The sequence below is a fragment of the Seriola aureovittata genome, chromosome 13 (genome assembly GCF_021018895.1).
Source record: "Seriola aureovittata isolate HTS-2021-v1 ecotype China chromosome 13, ASM2101889v1, whole genome shotgun sequence".
Lineage (NCBI taxonomy): Eukaryota > Metazoa > Chordata > Actinopteri > Carangiformes > Carangidae > Seriola > Seriola aureovittata.
Window position 1 is genome coordinate 8591824 of NC_079376.1, and position 22010 is coordinate 8613833.

Here is a 22010-nt window from a genome sequence, read left to right on the forward strand (position 1 = left end):
TAACTGAAGTTTGGTTTTTCCATTGCTTGCATATATAACCTATTTTTTTCCAAGGGGAAAAAAAGAGTAGTTGTTTTTCAATGTGAGGTTGTTTAAACACATTTCCTCCTCTGTGTTTATAGATCTACAGTATGTCTGCTGTCATTTTTGGCATTTGTCTTCGGCACGGCGTGACAGCAGATATAAGTGGTGGTATTTCTGAGCTGTCAGTGACGGGCAGGCGTGCGTAAATGATAAAGACCGCATTGTGTCTCTGCTACCTCCTTTCCTATTTTCCCCTTTAGACTCGGAGGGCCTGTCTTGCTGGTGGAGCTGCACACACACTGTGAGGCCCCCAAAAGGGGGCATTTACAACTGGGAAGAAGTCCAGAGACAAATATCTGGTTCTTATAGCCACTGTACTTTCTCTCCTCCCCCCACTGGCATTTTCAGCGTCACTTTCTCATTGGCTCTGAGGAGAAGGAACCCTGGAGACAGTCTGACCCTAAACACAGCAAAATGAGCACAGTAACAGTAGCTCAGCTGCTTTATTGGCGTTTACAGATCTCCCAGTATACCTGTGATTACTAGTCGCCAGAGATGAAGAAGCTGGACTAAATTCATAAAATCATTTCACCTACTCATTTATTTCTGACTGCACCAGTGACTACTCTCCTCACTTTCCAATATGATTATAGATTGTTTCTCCCCATACACACAACACATTCAGCCGTTTAATTGACATTTGTTAGTTTTTGCAGTTTACCATCTGGAACCACACATCCAAGCAGAGCTGTCGAACACTAACTCCAGTGTGCTTGTGCTGGAGCCAAGAGGCCTAACGCATATGGCCAAGGGCTTTGAACCATCCATCCAGCACTACAGTACAGATATTTATAAACCACAGCAGAGCCTCTTGATTGAGGAGCACATGTTTCTACTCTTCTGCGCAGATACCCCTCCCCACGCCATCTAGGCACCACCTCCCCTTAAAGGCGCTATTGTTTACGAGTCACACTGGGAGAGAGGACGGAGGATTGTACTATACACTCTCTCGGTCTCTCTCCTACTTCCCTTTTTTCTCCTCTTCCCACACACTCAGTCCAGCTCTGGACATTTACAGTGTGTGTGAGACCTGAGAACCTGAGAAAACGACTTGAGGAAAGTAAGCACAGCTGTGCAGCACTGCTCTCACGTGGAGCCTATAGTATGACTAACACGTGTTTACATATGGGACTGCAGATGTATATTCTGTGTGTGTGTGTGTGTGTGTGTATGTAAAAGAGAAAGAGTGAGAGAAGGAGAAGAAAGTTAGCATGTGAGTCCTACCGTGTGTGTGTTTGAGAGAAAGAGATCAGAATGAGTGCAGCTGTTGGGGATTTACTGTGAGAGGCTTAAGTCCCGGCTGCGTCTCGTCCTCTCTGATCGACCTAGCGGTTCAGTGTCAGGTACCACAAACCCAGTGAACTCTCCACTGCAGCTATGGACACTATAGAGTTACTGTATACACTGCTGTTGATGAATGGGCCTTACAGGCGGAGATAAAGACGTGTTTACAAAGGCGTTCAGACTCCCATTCTGCACGTATACAGCAGAGATGACGTGCACTACTTGTTTTGTTCAGCTAAATGGTTAAAAACAGTCTCCACTTATACTGTGGCTGACAGTAATGCAGTTTTATTGACAGCCCTGCGTGGACATTGCCATCGCAGGATAAATGCAGTTCAGTCACTGGTGTGATGCACTGTTCTTTTTTTACGATAATTTTAGCCTTATTTGATAGTCAGCAGTAGAGCGGCAGACAGGAAACATGGGGAGAGAAGAGAAGGGGTGTGACATGCAAAAAAAGGTCCCCAGCCTGAATCAAAGCACGGACGTTGCGGTTGTGTGACAGGCGCTGTAACCATTCGGCTACCAACGCGCTCCATATAGCACAAGTTTTTACTTAAAGCTGCACTACTCAGTATGTTTATATAAACAATGGGTCAGGGTGACTGTGTGTAATGTGAAATCGGTCATTGGAAGTGATGAACTCACAGATTTATCATCTGCAGTGACCCTCAGCTGTATGATGCGTTTCAGTATTTTTCAGCTCATTGTTTTTTGGTTTAACAGCCCAAAGACTTTACTGTTCTGGTTCAGTCTCACTTCTCTCATGAGTATTTCTAGCAGCAGTGAACTGTTTTCACCAAATAGCTCTAATAAACCAACTGTAGGGTGCCTGCCCAGCACCCAACAGAAGAAAGACAAAGGCTACTAAATATAGTGGAGCATTTAGTAGCTAAAGAGCAGGTTTTTCCCTCAGAGGAGAGCAAAACTGAAAGTGAATATTGGACTTGTGTTTTCCAAGTGGCCAGAAGCACAACCCAAACAAATGTTAAGGTTCCTCCATGTCTGTTCAGTGTATAAATAAGTTACAGTTTGTTAACACATTTGCCATAACAACTTGATAAGGTGATAATTTATCAGTGTTGTTCTTCTGCCCCAAAGTGGTCGAAAAATATAAAAGAACAGCGTGACAATTTGCTAAATACACTTGTTTATTGTCTTACCACCAGTCACATGAGAGGCTGGTATCAGTTTAATCTCTGTGTGTCCTCTACAAATAAATTTCAGAACGTGTTTAGCCTAGCAAACGGATGCTTGCAGGGCTGGTTAACAAACCTCAACATGTTTGGGTACCATACCACAGAGTAGCAAGCGTTCAGTCTGCACTGAATCTGTTTGTTAGCTTCTCTCTTTCTTAGACACATTTTCTGATGTATTTTCATAAGTATTTTCTTCGACAATGTCTTTATATTTATTAGAAAAGTAACATATCCTGCTGGATCAAAACTCAGTCTCTATACTCAGTTTTAGACTCAGTGATTGCACACATGATGCGAAAAGCCCTGTCTTTACCTCTGCTGTCACTCGACTGTGTTTCAGGCAGAGAAAAAGGCCAAACTGATGTCAGCGATGAACGCGATGAAGGATCACGAGGAGAATGAAACGGAGACCCAGAAAGAAGAGGTCTCAATAATAAAGCACCCGCAGCCTTCAAAGCAGCAGCAGCCGCAGCTGCAGCAGCCTCAGTCGCACACCCAGTGTCAGTCTCAGCCTCAGTATCAACAGCAATCACAGCCGTCGCTGCAATCACAGCAACAGCAACAGCTACAACAACAGCAGCAACATCAGCAGCCGCCTCAGCAGCAGCAGCAGCAGCAGCCTACTGACCCAGCTTCGCCCACTGTGGCCACGACCCCCGAGCCTGTCGCCATCGTAGGTGGAGACAAGGCGTGCCCCAAGTCTGCAGACACTGAGCCCGAGTATGAGGTAAGATCATTTTGGACTTGATTCGCACTGATTAATATCTGGTTGTAAGCCCCTTTAGGATTTTACAGCAAAGATCTCAGATTCAGTTTAAAGCCAGGGTTAATCCTTGTGGATCAAGTAGCCGTTCATGTTTTGAGAAATTATTCACCTGGGGTCTCATACAACTGTCAGAGAATACAAAGATGCCAAATATTTCACTTTGAATTCTGGGGAAATGTTTATATGATGCAGAGGACATCTGCAGCACAATTACATCTGGTGTAGTTTAATGTAATACTGCTGCATGAAAACCTGGTGTCTTGTAGTTGGTTTGTGTATTTTCCCCCAGTAGCTTCAAGCATACAGTATAAAAAATATATACTTAATAATACTAAAATATATAGACATTTATGTCTCTAAATATGTAAATGGATGTCACTTGAGTAAACTTAAAATTTTCTAATTTATGCACTCGGCACTGAGTTTGGGATTTTCCTGAAACAATTAGTCGCTTAACTGACTAGTCGGTCTACACAAAATGAATCAGGGAATATTTTGATAAGCAATTTATTATTAAGTCTTTTTTTTTCTCCCTTCCTGAGTATGTGCTGAGAATATGTGATAATAAGAGTTAAATATTGGGTTTTGGACTGTTGATGGAAAAAACAAGTTTGAAGATTTAACTTAGAGTTTTGGGGAATTAGACCTAAACTAAGATTAAGTGATTAATCAAGAAAAAAATTGGGTGATTAATAGAATATGAAAATCATTGTTAGTTGCGACTCTCATTTATATTATAAGTAATCACCTTTAATTATTGTTATTATATAATATTTATTTTGTTATGTTATTGTTTATGTAAGTTTTTAATCTAACCCCATCCCAAAAATAAAAAAAAAACTGAGACAGACGGTGTTTAAAAAGGTTTAACAACTATGGCCAGAAGTGAATACAGAGCGGATGATTTGTCTTTTATTTTGGCTGCAGGACGGTCGTGGTTTTGGCATTGGTGAGCTGGTTTGGGGGAAGCTGCGAGGGTTCTCGTGGTGGCCAGGCCGCATCGTATCCTGGTGGATGACGGGACGGAGCAGAGCTGCTGAGGGAACCAGATGGGTCATGTGGTTCGGAGATGGAAAATTCTCAGTGGTGAGTATTTAAAGCCAACATTAATATTACTGTGAGGTGATTTTTTCATGAGGAATTAAGCAAAACAGCCCTCCATTTAGAGTGACAACCACACACTTTATAATAACTTTTTTTTTCTTTTATTTGTTCAACCTATTTCTCATCAACTCTTTTCCACTATAAACATAATAGTCATTAATCCTTTCATACTTTCTAGCTAATAACAATATTAATGCCTATTAATGACTACATTTTCTGTGTATATTTCCAGGTCTGTGTAGAGAAACTCATGCCTTTAAGTTCCTTTAACAATGCCTTTCACCAACCAACTTACAACAAGCAGCCCATGTACAAGAAAGCCATCTATGAAGTGCTACAGGTGAGTGTAAATTCAAAACCTTGTTTTCAGTTTTAATCAATCTCTAGTCCCATTTCATCATGAAAATGAACTGGTCGATAGCATTGTATAGTTGTTTACACTTCTTTAAATGACTAGATAAAAGGAATGTGCTTATCCTGAAGATTGAGACCACTCTTATGTTTGTGCACTGAAGATTTAGCTAGAGTAGGGGACGATTAGCTTAACTTAGCTTAACATAAAGACTGGAAGCAGAACAACTAGCCTGGCTCTTTCCAAAGTTCAAAAATATGCCTACCACCAATATGGCTGAAGCTCACTACTTAACATGTTGCTTCTTTCATGTTTAATCCGCAAACAGTAATAGACCACAAAATGGTGGTTTTATTGGGACCTGGGTGATGGAATTATTTCTTCTTATTTAATTCTCTGCAAAGAAATCATAAGTCCCTTCCCTGAGCATCTAGAGGCCTCTAATGAACATGGGACACACTTTCCTGCAATTATTATAATTAGCAAAAGCTGTTCTCTCCGTGTACAATACTCAGTGTAACATAGAAACAAAATTATGTTCCTTGAATGCTACGCTTTACACAAAACAAGTACAAAGGCTAGTTAAGTGCAAGTTCAGTTAATTAATGAAACGTGCCATCGAACATTCAACAACATGCCTTGTTTCATTAAAATAATCAAATGCTCTGATGGTTACAAAAGGATCCTCTTTTAGGGATAGTATGCACAGTCGCTGCGTCCTAGTTGAAACACTGATCACACTGAATCAGTCGATGATCCTCTCTATAGATAAACTGAGGGTCAACCAAGTCATAAATGTTTTTAATGTATTCATAGGTGGCTAGCAGCCGGGCAGGCAAAGCCTTCATGGCCTGCCCTGACAGTGATGAGACAGAAACCTCCAAATCAGTGGAAATGCTGAACAAGCAGATGATTGACTGGGCTATGACAGGATTTCAACCCACTGGACCCAAGGCCTTAGAGCCACCAGAGGGTAAGAGGAAGTCAATATTATGAAGCTCTAACTTTTGACCTTGTGTTTCAGTTTGACAGCAGCTGGGAGGGTGAAAACCTCCGATGTGTATCACCACTTCATCCAAAAATTTCTCTAGTTAATCGTGTCATTTAATAATTGATCATGCTGCCTGTAATATTAATTTTCTGATATGCTGTGCACCCCAGAGGAGCGTAACCCATACAAAGAGGTTTACCCTGAGATGTGGGTGGAGCCAGAAGCAGCAGCCTACACGCCTCCTCCAGCCAAAAAGCCACGCAAAAGCACAGCAGAGAAACCCAAGGTCAAGGACATCATTGATGAGAGGACACGGGGTAAGGTGCCTCATTTATTAGGTTAAATAGGTGTCATGAACTCTATATTCCTTCCCTTGGGGAGGACTCAGCAGAGTTCTACATCAGAGTAAGTGGTCGGAGAAGAAGCGTATGGACAAGAGCTCCATTAGAGTGACAGTTTTAAGATGAAAGTGAATGATGTGACCAGGCAAAAAGGCTCAGACTATTGTTCCAAAGACAATGAACAGATGTTTGTTTGGGTTTATTTCCAAATGTGCTTAATCAGTATTACTGTAAGATGTTTTGGCAATGAGTTACTTATCAGTACTGCGTATTACTTGAGTAGTAGTACCTGATACAGTAAGAGCACAGGCATCAGTTTTAGTGTAGACTATAATTAGAAAAGCTATTGTTAAAATCTGTAGTTATGAAAGTGTTTAAGTTAAATGCTTTAAAAGTTTCTGAATCATTTGGTGCTTAACAACCTCTTATGTTATTTCCCAGTTATGTACTACTGCTAACAATCTTAGTCCTAATTCATACTCATAAACATCTTATTATTTATTCAACTTTGGCCCTAATCTGAACTGAACTAAGATCTTTTAGCTGAAAATATACTGATGAAGGATTTAACTGAACTTTCAGCTGTACTGATAATAATGTTCTGTTGTTCGAACACAAAAAATGCCAGTCACAATGGATTGAATGCAAGACTGATGACAGAAGTTTTTTTGTAATATTCTCTCTCATAATAATAGCGCCTCCTAGAATTTGGTGTACCACAGGGCTCAGTTTTAGGGTCTCTCATTTTTCAAATACATAAATAATATGTCAAATGTTTATAAATTGACATCTAATATTATATTTGCTTATTACATGAGCATCTTTTACTGGCATAGAAACATTTGCAAATTTTGGTTATTGTGAAAAATAAAAAATTAATTAAAATATATAATAAAACATTACAATTGTATTTAAGTAGTTTTGGGTTTACACCGATGAGGGCATTAAAATTATTTATAATTATGTTGTTTCTGAGATGATATGTTATCACCCATGATATGTTAAAAGAAAGTTCTTTCTTTCTTTTTTGATCTGTTGGAGTAAATAAACAAAAAAAAAAAAAAAAACTAAAAAATTTTGATCTATTGACCTGACAAATACAATGTTAAATGTAGATTGCGTTAACCTACATTTCTCATGATTCTCACCTTGTTTTGTATTTTCAGAGCGGCTCGTTTATGAAGTGAGACAAAAGTGCCGCAGCATAGAGGGTGAGTGATGTGTCCTCCGTGTGCTCTAGCTTGCAGCAGCACTGGGGGGCCTCTCAAGGGATGAACACCTAGACGCGTTACACTTGGCCTTGTTGTTGACAAGCAAGGCAGCAGAAATGTATGTGTCTATGTTAATAAAACGATAAAAGAAGTACAAAAGAACAAGTAACATTTCCATGATTTCTGCTGCCTTGCTGGCTCCCTTGTGTGTTTTCTCCAAACATACCAGTTAAGCTCATTAGATCTAGACCCGCGTCACAGCTGTTCAAATAATTCATTGAAGTGTGTAGCAGCAGAGTGTTCACACCTCTCTGACCTCCACCTGTTAAACACTGACATACGGCACTTCTCTTTCTACAGACATCTGTATCTCCTGTGGAAGTCTGAATGTTAGCCGTGAGCACCCGCTGTTTGCTGGAGGAATGTGCCAGAGCTGTAAGGTAAGCTGTGATTGAGGTCATAAAAGTCTTGAGATTCTACTCCCACAACTGTATCATAAAAAAAAAAAAATCAAAAAAATCACTGCTCCTTTCAAAGCTAATAATAAACTGAATATATTCCAAGAGGCGCCTGATGTGACCCCGTAAAATTTAGTTTTTTAAATATGACAAACTGCTCCCTGACTTTCAACCACTTTTTTTTTTTTACAGAACTGCTTCCTAGAATGTGCATATCAATATGACGACGACGGTTACCAGTCATACTGCACTATCTGCTGCGGAGGACGAGAGGTGCTCATGTGCGGAAACAACAACTGTTGTCGGTGAGGTTTCTGCTGGGTTCTACTGTGTTATGGGGGTAATGTAAATCATCACAGTCTGTGTTACGGTGAAGTTGTATTTTAAAGCACTACACTTGTAGCATCACATAGTAAATTTAGTATAATGTACATTTCCACAGCACTAATTCCATCAGTACAACAACACAACCAAACTCACCACTCTGCCTACCCCCGGGTCTTTTTTTTTTAAACGGAAAAAAATGTTTTCATATGCTAATTAACAACAAACAAAACTCAGCACTTCCTGAAGTTTGTTCACATTAAAAAGGACTGCCTATAATGGGAGCTTTCAGTGTGAAAATGTGTTGAGTTTCATTCACGGCTGCACAGTAAGATCGTCTGGGGGAAAAAAGGCTAAGTGGAACACCTGATGTAACTCTTGCTGTACTGATGAAGTTTGGGCTGTGGAAATGGACTAAATACCGCATTTATCAAGACAACAGGGAAAAAGGAAGTTTTGAGTTTGCATGAACTGGGGAAAGAGAAAGTAAAGAAAATAAATATTGGCAGCAAGTAAAGTCGTATATACTGCACAGAAGCAGGAGACCTGGTCCACAATAAAAAGAAAAGAAAACCCATCACAGAAGGTTTTTGTCCATGTTCAAAATCTAAACATGCACTGTGCGTAGATTTAACTGTATTACTGCATTTATCAAAGCTGGAACTTATTTGTGGAGGCTGTAAACATTTCCAGCATAATAACTGAAAAGGCACATTTTGATTTATTGAGGTATTTAAATCATGAGTCAAAGGGATTACTGAACCAAAATTTCCATCCAGGACTAACATAAGTTTAACCCACTTCTATTTTGCACAAATGATCCTTCACAAGTTTCTCTTTGTGGAGTCTTATAGTATAATATATGATAATATTACAATACTTCCAGAAATTCTTCTTTAGCCTTTGGAACAGATTGTTCAAATGAATCTCCATAGGACATAAATACTCCATCTTTCTATGTATCAGTAGTTTGTCTGTCACTGATAGCAGGATTGTGCCATCATTGCACAAACTAAGCACACAATAGAGGCTTTGTCGTGATGTCACAAAGCTCATAGCTGTGATGTCAGACACCACCGTGGGAGGTTCACTGTAGAAGCGACTGATCACAAATATTGTATAAAGTGCGGTTGTGTGTCAGTTGAATAGACCAGCTATAAATAAATAATCTCATAAAGTATCCTCACAGTCAGAAGATGATTTAAAGTCTAGAAAATACCACTGAAAACAGATTGAGCCTTGTCAGATACACGTTGGATGGACCAATCGCTAAATAATGGTTTGCTGTGTGTTAAGATGATGGCATTTGACATTTGGATGACATTTTGATGATAACTCGGTGCCTCTCAAAACTCCCAGAACTCGTTTAATACCATTGAAGCTAGGCCCTTTAGGTATAAAGCAAAGACTGATCCTGCAACTCTGTGACCTCTGATTGATTTAGAAACTAACTTCAGTAAAAGAGTACTGTCAGTCATTTATTGCTCAGCCTACATTAAAGGATAAGCCTGGAGATATCAGCTTTTGTTACTATCAACGAATCCCATTAAGAGATGAAAACACACAGTGCAACAATGCAGATAAATCTTTAAAATAAGAAGTCACGAATAAACACACTTACATTTTTCAACAAATCCCCTAAAACAGCTGGACGCTGTAGTTTTTAGCAAAGTGAATAGTGCTTTTGTTTGGAGCTATTTTCAGCTGTGTATTAAGACACGTTTGTTGTGCTAGTGAGTATTTACAGCAACAAGATGGTGTACGTGAGTTCACCTCAAAATAAACAAGTGTGTGTGTGTTCACTGTAGTGAATAGTGAATAGTTTTTGACCACAGGAGGAGCTCTGTGCAACACAGGAATAAGATATATCAGGCTCGTGTCAGTAAGATCACTGCAACACTTTTTTTTTGTATGTAATGGGAAATTTTAAACATGTATTATATGTATTTATTGACATGTCTCAAACAAATTTATCCGAGGGTGTTGCCAGATCACAATGAGTGAAGCGAAGCGTTCTTTATAAGGTAGATTTGTTTTGAAACTGTGACCGTACAAACACTATAAACCATAGTTTCTACTAGATGCTAGTAGGATTTATCACTCATTGTAGTAATGATTTTCCTCGGCCTGTGTTCAGGTGTTTCTGTGTGGAGTGCGTCGACCTCCTTGTTGGTCAAGGCGCCGCCCACGCTGCCATCAAAGAGGACCCGTGGAACTGCTACATGTGCGGTCAGAAGGGCGTGTTTGGTCTGTTGGAGCGTCGCACTGACTGGCCCAGCCGTCTCCAGCACTTCTTTGCAAATAATCACGACCAAGATTTTGTGAGTAACCTTTAGGCGATAGAACTAAAGATAGAACTGTCTCACTGAGGAGTGTTTTTCCTCCGTGTTTCTCATTTTCTCCCCCTCCCCCTCTCTCTCTCTCGGTGTTGTATTTCAGGATGCACCAAAGCTTTACCCCCCAGTCATGGTGGAGAAGAGGAAGCCCATTCGTGTCCTGTCGCTATTTGACGGCATAGCAACAGGTTAGACGAGAACCCCCCAATATTGATACAAATGTTCCATGAGTATCAGTTTACACCGTATCCCCCTTTTTCTGTATTAAACGCAACATTTTCATTATCGTTTTGGTCACACTAAAATGAAAAAAATTAGTTAGACTAATTAGAAAAATGTGTTTATCATTAGTACTTTCATGTCATGATTATACCGTTATTGGACAATAAACATCAAATGAATGCATTCCAGTAGTAGCGTTGCTGACTATCAATAACACCATTATAGTCATTGTAAGAGTTTCATCACTCAATACATGACTGGTATCAAAGCATTACATTGGTGGGGAGAGTGATATGAGCATGTTGCAGATACTGTATTGTAAATGGAGGATTTGAATGGTCACTTTCGTTATTATTCAGCGTTTTTCTTTTAGTTAGAGACAACTACAGAGCGTCACATCAGTCTGAGTGGACGCTTTTTTTTTAATCATGCCCAGTTCATTGGTTTTGGGTTTGTCGTTTTGGGTTTTCTGTCTTCTGAACTTTTACCCCTGTCCTGCGCAGGGCTGCTGGTGCTGAAAGAACTTGGCATCCAGGTAGATCGCTACATAGCCTCTGAAGTGTGTGAAGACTCCATCACTGTGGGTATTGTCCGGCATCAGGGTCGCATCATGTATGTTGGCGATGTGAGGAACGTCACACGCAAACATGTGAGTCTAATGCTTTTTTTTTTTTTTTTTTTTTTTTCTATGTGTGCATGGTCTTTTTCAGTTGCTTCACACTGATAAGAGTTGTCTTTTATAACAGCAGTATTGTTCTGTTGCCCTTTGAAGCTGGACTGACCTGAAGAATAGCTGAAACTTATAAAGATCAGTCAAACTGCAACTGTTTTAACAGGCACCGTTTTTTTTTTTTTTTAAAGCCTTAAATGTGGGGGGATGAGCACATGTTGAACAACTGAGCACATTATAGTGACTAAGTGCATAGAGAGAAATACACTGGGTGGTGGTTGGCTATGATTAAAGATGTGTCACTGGGCAACCAAAGAAATACTACAAAAACATGAACTCTTCCTGTCCCAGAAAGACATATTCATCACAAAGAGTTCTCCTTGCTAAGTGTATCTACATGTACTGTATACTGGAGGATGATAAGCAGGGCATTTTTTTTTTTTACATTCAAATCATTTCTAATATATTTGAACCACGCAAAAGACTCCATCCTCTGTCTCAGAGGAACACTACTGGTGTCCCACCCACTGTATAAGTGAGGCTTATACACCAACTGGCTGTCAATCAACCTCTTTGAAGCCTTAGAGATCAGTGACATGGTTTGATTTGACTAAACCTCGAGCAGCAGTTACTTTGAGTATATCTTTGTTGTTGCACTTTAGTTACGAGGCAACTCTAAACTCATTGACCTCACAGTTAGTTGTGTTAGTTGTGTTACTCCTCTGTAGTGAGCTATCATATCTGACATCTTCACAGCTCTGATGAAATACATTTCAACATTTTTTTCTAGGAAAACATAAATTCCACAGGTGTATATGATCCATTAGAAATCTTGGATGCAACAACTCACATCAAATATTCATTTTTCATTTCCTGGAAAAGGAAATGTCTAGTACATGTCCAGTTGATGCTAATAACTCTGAGAGCCACATAAGTGGAAGTGGGGAAAAAAAAAAAAATCCTGGAAAGCCTGCGACTGAAAGGTTAAAGCAGGACTGTTGAGCAGATTATGAATATAAATGTAATGTACTCTGAGTGAGCGAGTAGCTATTATTTTATTATCCACTTCAGTTTTAAGGTCAGAGCCACAGTTCGACTGAAGCTGACCTCACTCTGATGAAGCTCTCTCATCCAGAGGGTTTACAGTTACCGTTTCTACTCAGATCACAGTATAAAACTAATGAGGACATTATATCTTCTCCCATCTTAAAACTCTGATTTGATACACAGATGTTTCTGCTCCCAAACAGCAGTGGGCCTCCTTTTCTAACACTAGTGAACCAGAGAGAACTGGACCCTCTGTCTAATATAAACATCAAATCTGTAGTCTCTCTTGTGTCTGACAATTGAGGTTCCTTAACACGCCAGATGTATCTGGGAAGTAACATTCAACTGTTTTCAACTGTAAAACTGTAGCTACCTTGCCTCATAACCAAAGTGCGTGAACTCAACAAAAGGTAGAAAGTGGAGACTAGAAGACAATAAAGACTTTTTTTTAAGTTGGAGGAGTGTTGTGCTGGTTCACTAAATCTTACAACATGTCATTATCTATACTGCCTCTGTGTTTATCTGACTCTGTCTCTTATCTGTATACAGATACACGAGTGGGGTCCTTTTGACCTAGTTATTGGTGGAAGCCCATGCAATGACCTCTCTATAGTCAATCCTGCGAGGAAAGGTCTTTACGGTAGGTCTAAACATCATCACTTTCCTTTTGCTTTGTGATATTCATTGAATTTCTGTGGTTAAAATTAAAGAAAGCTAACTATATGACCGGAAAAATCACTAGAATATCATCAGTTTGTCCTTTACTATACTTCAGCGTGGTTTAATGGCCACCTCTGTCCCACAGAGGGCACCGGCCGCCTGTTCTTCGAGTTTTACAGGCTGCTCCACGAGGCTCGGCCGAAGGAGGGGGACGACCGGCCTTTCTTCTGGCTCTTTGAAAATGTGGTTGCCATGGGTGTCAGCGATAAGAGGGACATCTCTCGCTTTTTAGAGGTCAGCTTCTTTACTGATAGTAGTACTGGGATGGATCATGAATGCCCCCTTGTGGCACTAATTCATTATCTTTAGAAACAGAACATTACAAAGTAAACATTGACCCTCTTAATCCTGATGTTTAATGTGCTTTAATATACTCCTAGATAGCGTACTTTGCTCTGTATCTTGCATTTTTTATCCTGTAAGAACCCGGTCAACTATTGGTTTAAAAAGATTTTATACTTTAAAAAGGGTTGGATGCTGTGAAAAATGCATTGAAGTTGACATTGTGGAGGTTTTCGGCCGACTCTAAATTCTTTCAATACCAGTAACACATTGCTTCTATGTGGTAACTACACTTCATTGTTTTGTCATATATGTAAACTTAAGCACAGCAGTGCATCTCAACTTAGTTGCTGTCTGATTGGTGTTTTCCTCGGCTGTGTTGTCAGTGTAACCCGGTGATGATCGACGCCAAGGAGGTGTCTGCTGCCCACCGTGCCCGCTACTTCTGGGGTAACCTTCCTGGCATGAACAGGTTGGTGGGTGAATGGTGAGGGAAGCAGCAGCCTTTGACATACACAATGGGGAAAAAAAAACAAGCCTGTTACAACAGGGACAACATTTATTAGAACTGCTCTCAGAATTATAGATATATAGATGGAATAGCAACTATTGCAGTTACACATTGACTAAATGAGCAAGTCATTTTTTATTTTGATGTTGTTTTGTCTTCGTTTTGTTCACAAGCATTTCTATTTGTAGCCATGTACAACAGACTTCTCTCCTAAGGGTTTTTGCTAAAGGTAAAGGAAAACATCCACTTAAAAATAAATGATGATCCTCCACCTGTCCCAAATCCTGCACCTATGTTGCAACTATTGAAGTTGGTTGTTGTGGATATAAAATGCAGAATGATTCTGCAACTGCAATGCCTACTCCGAAATACATTTTCCAGAAATTGAATCAAAAGCAAAAGACTGCTGACAGCCAAGAGGGTGGGGTGTTCATTCAGTCAGGCATCAGAATAGTTCACACTGTACAGAATATTTGGCATGACATCCACTTGAAGCTACGTCACACATGCCCTTTTCAGACCACACTCAGCAAAGTCAAAACTCTGCAATGGGCTTTGTCAGTCATCAAATTTGTGCACAACAAAGTTTTAGAAATGTCCAAAGTCCAAAGTTGTAAATACAAGTTGTGACTCCTGTTCTTTCTCCCTTTTAGGCCTTTGACTGCAATGTGCACTGACAGACTGGACCTCCAGGGCTGTTTAGAACACGGCAGGACAGCTAAGGTACGTAATGTGATACTTGGACTGAACTAATGACACTGTAAAAGGAGTGCATGCATAACCTAGTTGAGAAACCATGATGTAGTGTCCGTAACTTTAGATTTGTATTGCATTCATTTGTTTAAAAAAATATCTTGTAGTTCGACTGATGTGATCACAGAAAAAGAAATGATATTTTCTCTGTGCTGTATCTGTGACAGCAAGTGAAGTTGGATATGACAGTCTATGATGTTTCATATATTCAAAAACATAATACATGACATTAGTTGGGAATACACAACTTTGCACACTGGTGGCTCCCAGTGGCAGCAAGAGGTAGCAGTTTGAAAATCCATCAGTCAGTACTGAGAAATCAGGTAACTAACTTAGTTAACTGCACACAAGATCCTCAACCATCGTATTTGACCTTTACCACTTTGATGTGCATCATATGAATAAAACTTAAAGCTAAGTAATACTTGTAGACTAGTATTATATTTCTTTCATTCCCTTTTTTCTTTCAGTTTGACAAGGTGAGGACCATCACCACCAGGTCTAATTCCATCAAGCAGGGCAAGGACCAGCACTTCCCCGTCTACATGAACGAGAAGGAGGACATCCTCTGGTGCACTGAGATGGAGAGGTATGTAAACGTAAAAGATCGTCCTTTAAATAACTTTTCACAGCGAGATCAAAATCTCAAGATTATCTTCCTGTGTCGTCCCCTTGTTTTGCTCCCTGTCCGTCTCGTGTCCTGTGGTCTGGCTGGTTGCTCCTGTCAGGGTCTTTGGCTTTCCAGTCCACTATACGGACGTGTCCAACATGAGCCGACTGGCGAGGCAGAGGCTCCTGGGCAGATCATGGAGCGTCCCGGTTATCCGCCACCTGTTTGCACCACTCAAAGATTACTTTGCCTGTGTTTGAGCAGCAAGAAAAACTCGCTCTGAACCATTTAGAACTACAACTGTATGTTGTTACTAGAAATAAGAGCCTTGATCCTCAAATTATACTCTGGTATAATTTGCAAGCAAAACATTGACGTAGATTTCACATTATTTCTTGTATTTGAATTGTAATTCTTATTCTATTTAATTTTGATATGTCATTTTACCTTTTAGCAGTGTTATCAAGTATTGTTGATTTTTTTGTGCAAGCTATACTTGAGACTATGCTTTCTTCTCAAGACACTGAGACAGAAAAGTGCTACATATGTATTTTAAAAGAGATGGTAATGCGATGGGAAACATCAGAAAGAGAGAAAGTGGTTTTGAGATATGTGAAATGTTTCTGCTGTGTGAGCGTACTGCGAGATTCCCACCTGCAGTGCAGCCATGCTTCCAGCTACTGAGCCTCACAGAGATGTGAAGAGAAAGGCTATTTTCTTCAGTGTCAGGAGAGCTGTGTCTCTGAGAATCCAAAACACCAGATCACATATACCTCTTTGTTTACAGTTTCTATACACAACTGAAGGTAATAAAAGGTACTACTGTAATATGGTTACAATACCATGGTGCTCCAAAATGATGAGAAACATCATAGCCCATGTGGCACTACAACTTTAGACAATACGGAGCTATTTAACCTGTTGCTGGAAAAAACTTGTTTAATGTTTTTACATTTAATGAAAAAAAAAATCTGTGCCGTTTTTGTTCACTTCAAAAGGAAACATGGGAGTGACAGACAGTAGACTGCAAAATGGAGCATGACCTCTTTTCTGCATTTTACAGCTTTTATACAGTTTTTACTGGTGCTCATTTAATCTCTCAGCCTTGCTGTGCTCAGGCTCACTGCCTGAACCTGCACAAACAGAAAATGAAGCTAGCCACATGGGAAATGATGTTTTCTGTCATTCAAAAAAAAACCTTGAGATCAAAGTCTGTGGTGAGCTACTTTTTTCTAGTTTCATCCTGACCAATGACATTACTGTACAACTGTTAGTAAGCGTGGTGGCTGGAGGAAGGGGTAGGGGTGACCAGCCTCGGTAACGAAAGTTACGAATGTAACTACGGTTCTATGAATCCTAGAGGACCGCCAGAGGCGGTACTTTAAGCACTGGATTCTCCGTCTGGTTGAGTAGACTGGTTGAGGTGTAAGTGTTACAGCACCTTAGGGAGAAACACTGCCTGTGGCCACAAAGTGACACCTGAACCATCTGGATTCCACCAAAGACATGAGTCGCTCACTGACAGTGTGCAGTTCACTGATGCGCTTGGCTGACGTAATGGCAAGGAGCAACACCGTCTTAATAGATGCCCACCTCAGCTCCACCTGTGCCAGGGGCTCAAAAGGAGGTTAGCATAGAGCGTCCAACACTAGGGGCAGGTCCCAGACTGGAGCTCTTGGGGCGCTTAAGGGACACACCCTCCGAGCCCCCCATTGTGTTATTGTTGACTCGAGCATGCCAACGTGACATAGCAGCCACATATACCCTCCAGAATGATAGGTACAGTGCATTGCACAGGGTCCTTGCCCCGGCGTACACACCAGCGTGAAAAGAGTTTCAACCTGTTCATCATACTGTAATCACGTGGGTGGTGCTCTGGTGCCATCAATAGTCTTCCTGCCTCCACGCAACTTCCTCCATGCAACTGCTTCGTAGCGGCTTGGGCCCTCCAGGGGACGAACGCACAACTGGGATAGGAGACCCTTCCATTCAGGGAGGCACCACAGTGAACCATGGCAGAGCCTGCGCTGACCCAGTGGACTGGTCTTCTCCATCGAGGAGAACCAAAGGGGGCAGTGGATCGATGCCTTTGAGGCAAAGAGATCCATCTCTGCCCTCCTCAAAAGACCCCAGATGGTGTGCACCACCTCTGGATAGAGTCACCACTCCCCCATTGGGGGCTTGTGACGGGAGAGGAAGTCTGTAGCCTGGTTCCTCTCCCCCAGCAAATACATCGCCTGCGAGCTGGTCAGCCGCGGGGCTGCCCATGTCAGCAGGTCCCAGGATGCCCTCAGTAACTGTGCTGATTTGGTGCCCCCCTGGTGGTTGATGTAGTACACGGTCGAGGTGCTGTCTGACCGAACAAATACATGCTTCCCCCTCAGGTATGGCAGGAAGTGTTTGAGAGCCATATGCATCACCCATAGTTCTAGCACATTGATATTCTCTGTACAGTCCTGTACAGACCGTTGCCCCTGTACCATCCTGTTCTGCCACATTCCGCCTTAAACCCAAGAGGTTGTGACGTTTTTTCTGCAAGATGGGATGGAGCCCATGGGGACACCCCTTTCCATGTAAGACTTCTCCCTCCATGGGGTCAGAGCAAGGAGGCACTGCCATAACACTTCTGTGTTTGTGCCATTTGGCATCCAAGTGGAGCCTGTTCAGCCATTTTTGCAGGTTCAGAAACAGTAAGCTCAAGGGAACAATGGTTGAGGCTGCTGTCAGTTTGCCCAAGAGGCGCAGGAAGTCGATATATGGCAATGACTTGCCCTTGTGGAAGAGGGGAAGGAGCCGTAGAATGTTGTCCACACAGTAAGGGGATGGACAGGCCCTCATAGTGATTGTGATCAGAGCCACACCAATGAAAAATGTGCTCTGAGAGGGAGTCAGTGAGCTCTTCTTGAAATTTACTGTGAGACAGAGATGGAGAGACTGAATGGAAGCACCCGGAATTGAAAAGCGGCCTTGGAAGGCAAAACGTAAAAACTGCCTGTGCTGAGGCGCAATGGGGACATGAAAGTATGAGTCCTTCAAGGACCACAGTAGTGAACCTGTGAAGCTAAAAGATGAAAAGGAACAGATTCCCTGATGACACCAGAAGATATACCCTCAACCTGCTACTCAACCTGCGCATACGCGAGACAAAAGACCCAGTGCTTAAAGCTCCGCCTCTGGCGGTCAGGAAGGATGAATTAGAACTCTCCTCCTCGACTTCCACCTCTCTAAACTGAAAAACTGTCAGGTGCAAATCCTCAACAATATGGTGCGGCTTCACAAAGTTCTTCTACCTTTTTATAGCAATTTTGTGCTGTTTTATCAACATTATAAAGCACTTTTATATGTATACTTTCTTTTTTCTTGATATTTTTTTAAAAGAATATTGGTTCTTGTGAATTGTTTTTTGTTTTGTTTTATGATGTGAACTGATCTACCCTCGTGTAATACTTTTTGTATACAGTAGGGCTGTGCCAATAGAAGTGAAAGAATGGATTTTAATGTGTGAAACCCATGTTATTTGACTCAGTGTACAGTAGATGGATCGGCATTTGTAACCCCAAACCCCTTTCCCTTTCTTCCATCATCCATATTGTTTTACTGTTTTAAAGCAGCGATACAGTATGTTACTACCCAGATTCAAAGAATGTCTACTTCTATTAAGATTGTAAAATGTAAGACAGAGTTAAAGAACTCTGTCATGTGCTTTGTGTAATATTTTGTCCCTTATGAAGGACAGTTGGCCTCTGCCATTTCCCTGATAACTCGTAGTCGTCATGTTGACAAATTTAAGTGCTGATCCAAATTTGGATTACATTCACAAAACTAAATTCTCTTGATTGTAACCTCTTAAGCTAAACATGGAGGATTTAGGCTGCAGTTTGTCAAAACAAAAAACTGACACAGTGTTTGACAAAGATGTCAGCACTCAAAGAATAAAGAGAATAATAAAAATAGATGCTATCACTTATCTTTATCATATTTAAGATTCTAAATTTGAAATTTAATTTCTTAATGTAATTAATTTCTTAAGTGACCTTATTACTATAATTTTTTGTCCATGCACACTGGGCTCAAAATGAGCTGCTGTGCTTTGTGATATTTTAACCAGATGTTATTCCCCTACTCCTTCTATAATACTTAACATCCCCTCATGTTTGTACATTTTGTACATAGTTTTCCGGTTGCTGTTTTCAATTTTTTTTTTTTTCAATCTTTTTTTTTTTTTACGATTGAGATGTACAAATATAATTCTTTGCTAATATATATCATCAAATTAGAAAAAAAATTCTTAGGTTAAAAATTAAAATCAAGTGACAAATTTGATTCAAAACTTGCTTTGAGCATTAGCTATAGGGAGACTCCAAGTCGACATTTTCCGTACTGATCTTGTTTGTTTCAAGTGAATCCAGATTTAATGTCATGTGATCTTAATAGTGGCCTATGGACAGCTTTAAGATGAACGGTCTCAACTTCACTGCACAGCCCTACATGGTGGTGTTTTTTGCTTCTGTTTCTTTTGTAAGAATTTAAAAAAAGAGGGATTGTAGGTGTTTCCGATGGTGCTAAACATTTTATCTAATCGAGAAAAATATATTTGATTGGAAGAGAAATAAACATGTCTTGACAATGACTGTTTTTAAGTTCCTTGTAGTAATGGAAAAGAACTATTATTTCACTCATATAAATATATTAACAAAGGCATTTTAACTTTGTACTTGAAAAAATAAGGATAACAAATAATGAAAGGTTTCCTATATTGTTTTAGACTAGAGATTGCTGTAGTTGGTGCTTATCTGTGGGAAAATCGTGTGAGAAAAAAAAACGGTAATAACTTTTACTGTAGCATAATGTACGCTTAATACGCATTGCTTCTTAATCCTACATTCCATGCCGTAATATTCTCCATGTCTGTTTTCAAAATGTTTTGAATTGATGCTTATTTGTTTTGTTTTGGTTATTTTTTTTTATTTTTATTTTTTTAATTTTAAAATCAGAAACGTAAAATTTTTACTGTTCAAAGCAGGTCAATAATTCTATATTCAGTGATACTGTTGACACTCTGTGTGACTTTCTTTCTGTCATAACTGTTTTATGGCTTCTACGCTTTTCCTCAAAACCAGTTCGTACAGCAAATGTAGCAGTCATTCTCCACTTTGAACCCCCCATACTTATGTTTAGTGTCCAGAGAGAAGATAAAGGCTCCGTATGCTGGAGAACACTTGAATAAATGTATTGTCTTTGTGCAGAAATCTGAAAACTCCTGTCCTTTTTTTATTTGTTTAATTCAAAAAAAAATAAGTCACATTAAAAGTCCCTGAAAATGTGGTTTCAAATCTAAAGCATTAAATACTCAGAGTTAAATGTTCTTTAATCAAAGTAAGGTTTTATTTATTAAGAATTAAACTCTCAAAAACTCAGTTAACCTGCCTCATCAGGACAGTGTGGGCGGAGTATAATCAGATTTGATGGCCTGAAAACATAAGCAAACTATTTTGATTGAAATATTGGTAAATTCCGACTGGTGACATTTTTTTTCCCCCAACTCATCCCCACCCACGTCAAACCAGTGAGAAGAGCACAGAGAAAAATAACAAAAACAGGAAATTTTACATGTGGAAAAAAGAAAAATGGTCAAAATTTTGCAGAAATTTAGCCATAAATTGTGAAAGTGTGTCTGTATAATGTGGTACCAACATGCTGACAGTACAGAGACTCACAGGTACAAGGTGCCCGATCGTTAACGTTACTAGTGACACCTGTGCTTTGTACTGTTGTCAATGTTGATTACAACTTCTGCCTCTTCACAAAGTATTTTTTCATAAATAAGTTTAGCTTTCTCATAATAATGATGCATTATCTCATAGAAATCCTAACTTTGGGGTAGTATTTTATAGCTACTGTTATTGTTAATTTCCAGTGGGCACTTGTTCCCCTTACTTTTCACAATCCTATCCTTGTCGAGTTTGATTTCTCACTTCAAGGCTCTAAATGATGTCCTCTGACAGACCAGCTGCCAAAGTCCAGATAAAAGAATAGACAGATGTTTATACATTCAAGCAGTTGCCTAAAGGTTAAGGAGCAGTAGCAGGTGTTTTGTAGACTTTTGCCCTGGGTTGTGCCTCTGAGGTTACAGTACATAGAGGCTGTCCTAACTTATTGTTTTGGCTGTGTGCAGATTGAAATAACTGCAGACATTTACTGAGGGCTCATAAGGAAAGACACCTCTTTTGCCTGTTTTTCAGGTTTAAAAAATGTAATCTATATTTTATATCCACAGTTAATATTCTCCTTAAAAGGTGCTCGAAATGACCATTAATCAAAGATAAGACTGTAAAGGACTGCACAATTTAGATTATGCACAAGCAACATTTATCTATCATTAAGTATTAGATTTCTATCAAGGAAACTGGACATGATTCAAATATGGTAAGTGCATTGATGATGCTTCAATAATTTATTATCATGGAAAGCACTTTCAATGTTATCTCACTTGAAGCGAACGGCATTTATATACCTCTATGTTTGGTTGAAGAACCATTTCCTTAATTGCATCCCCATTGTAGTTTTGAAACCAAACCCATGCCCTTGGTATAGCTACAGTCTCAGAAGCTGTGTAATTATAATTAACTACCACATAATTATGCAATGATTAGTCATGATTATGAAGAATTACGCTTAATAATGAATTTTTTTAGTGGTGGAAATGAGATGTCAGCAACACACACTCAAATTATAATTAGGATTA

At 39.9% G+C, this 22010-nt stretch overlaps 1 protein-coding gene across 4 annotated transcripts in view; it reads left to right on the top strand.

Annotated features, from left to right (window-relative positions):
- The window catches only part of dnmt3ab (DNA (cytosine-5-)-methyltransferase 3 alpha b), a 41636-nt gene extending 21741 nt beyond the window's left edge, over positions 1-19895 (top strand). For 2 of the 4 annotated variants that reach the window (XM_056393086.1, XM_056393088.1), the window contains 17 exons: positions 2908-3294; positions 4261-4419; positions 4670-4777; positions 5606-5762; positions 5951-6097; positions 7288-7332; positions 7693-7772; positions 7983-8095; positions 10252-10435; positions 10554-10638; positions 11176-11321; positions 12939-13029; positions 13195-13343; positions 13778-13878; positions 14556-14625; positions 15126-15244; positions 15384-19895. In XM_056393086.1, the coding sequence (XP_056249061.1) occupies positions 2908-3294; positions 4261-4419; positions 4670-4777; positions 5606-5762; positions 5951-6097; positions 7288-7332; positions 7693-7772; positions 7983-8095; positions 10252-10435; positions 10554-10638; positions 11176-11321; positions 12939-13029; positions 13195-13343; positions 13778-13878; positions 14556-14625; positions 15126-15244; positions 15384-15525 (2283 nt within the window). In that variant the 3' untranslated portion in view covers positions 15526-19895. The remainder of the gene's footprint in view (positions 1-2907; positions 3295-4260; positions 4420-4669; positions 4778-5605; positions 5763-5950; positions 6098-7287; positions 7333-7692; positions 7773-7982; positions 8096-10251; positions 10436-10553; positions 10639-11175; positions 11322-12938; positions 13030-13194; positions 13344-13777; positions 13879-14555; positions 14626-15125; positions 15245-15383) is intronic. The other 2 variants (XM_056393087.1, XM_056393089.1) reach the window with 1 other exon arrangement.
- The last annotated feature ends 2115 nt before the right edge of the window (positions 19896-22010 follow it).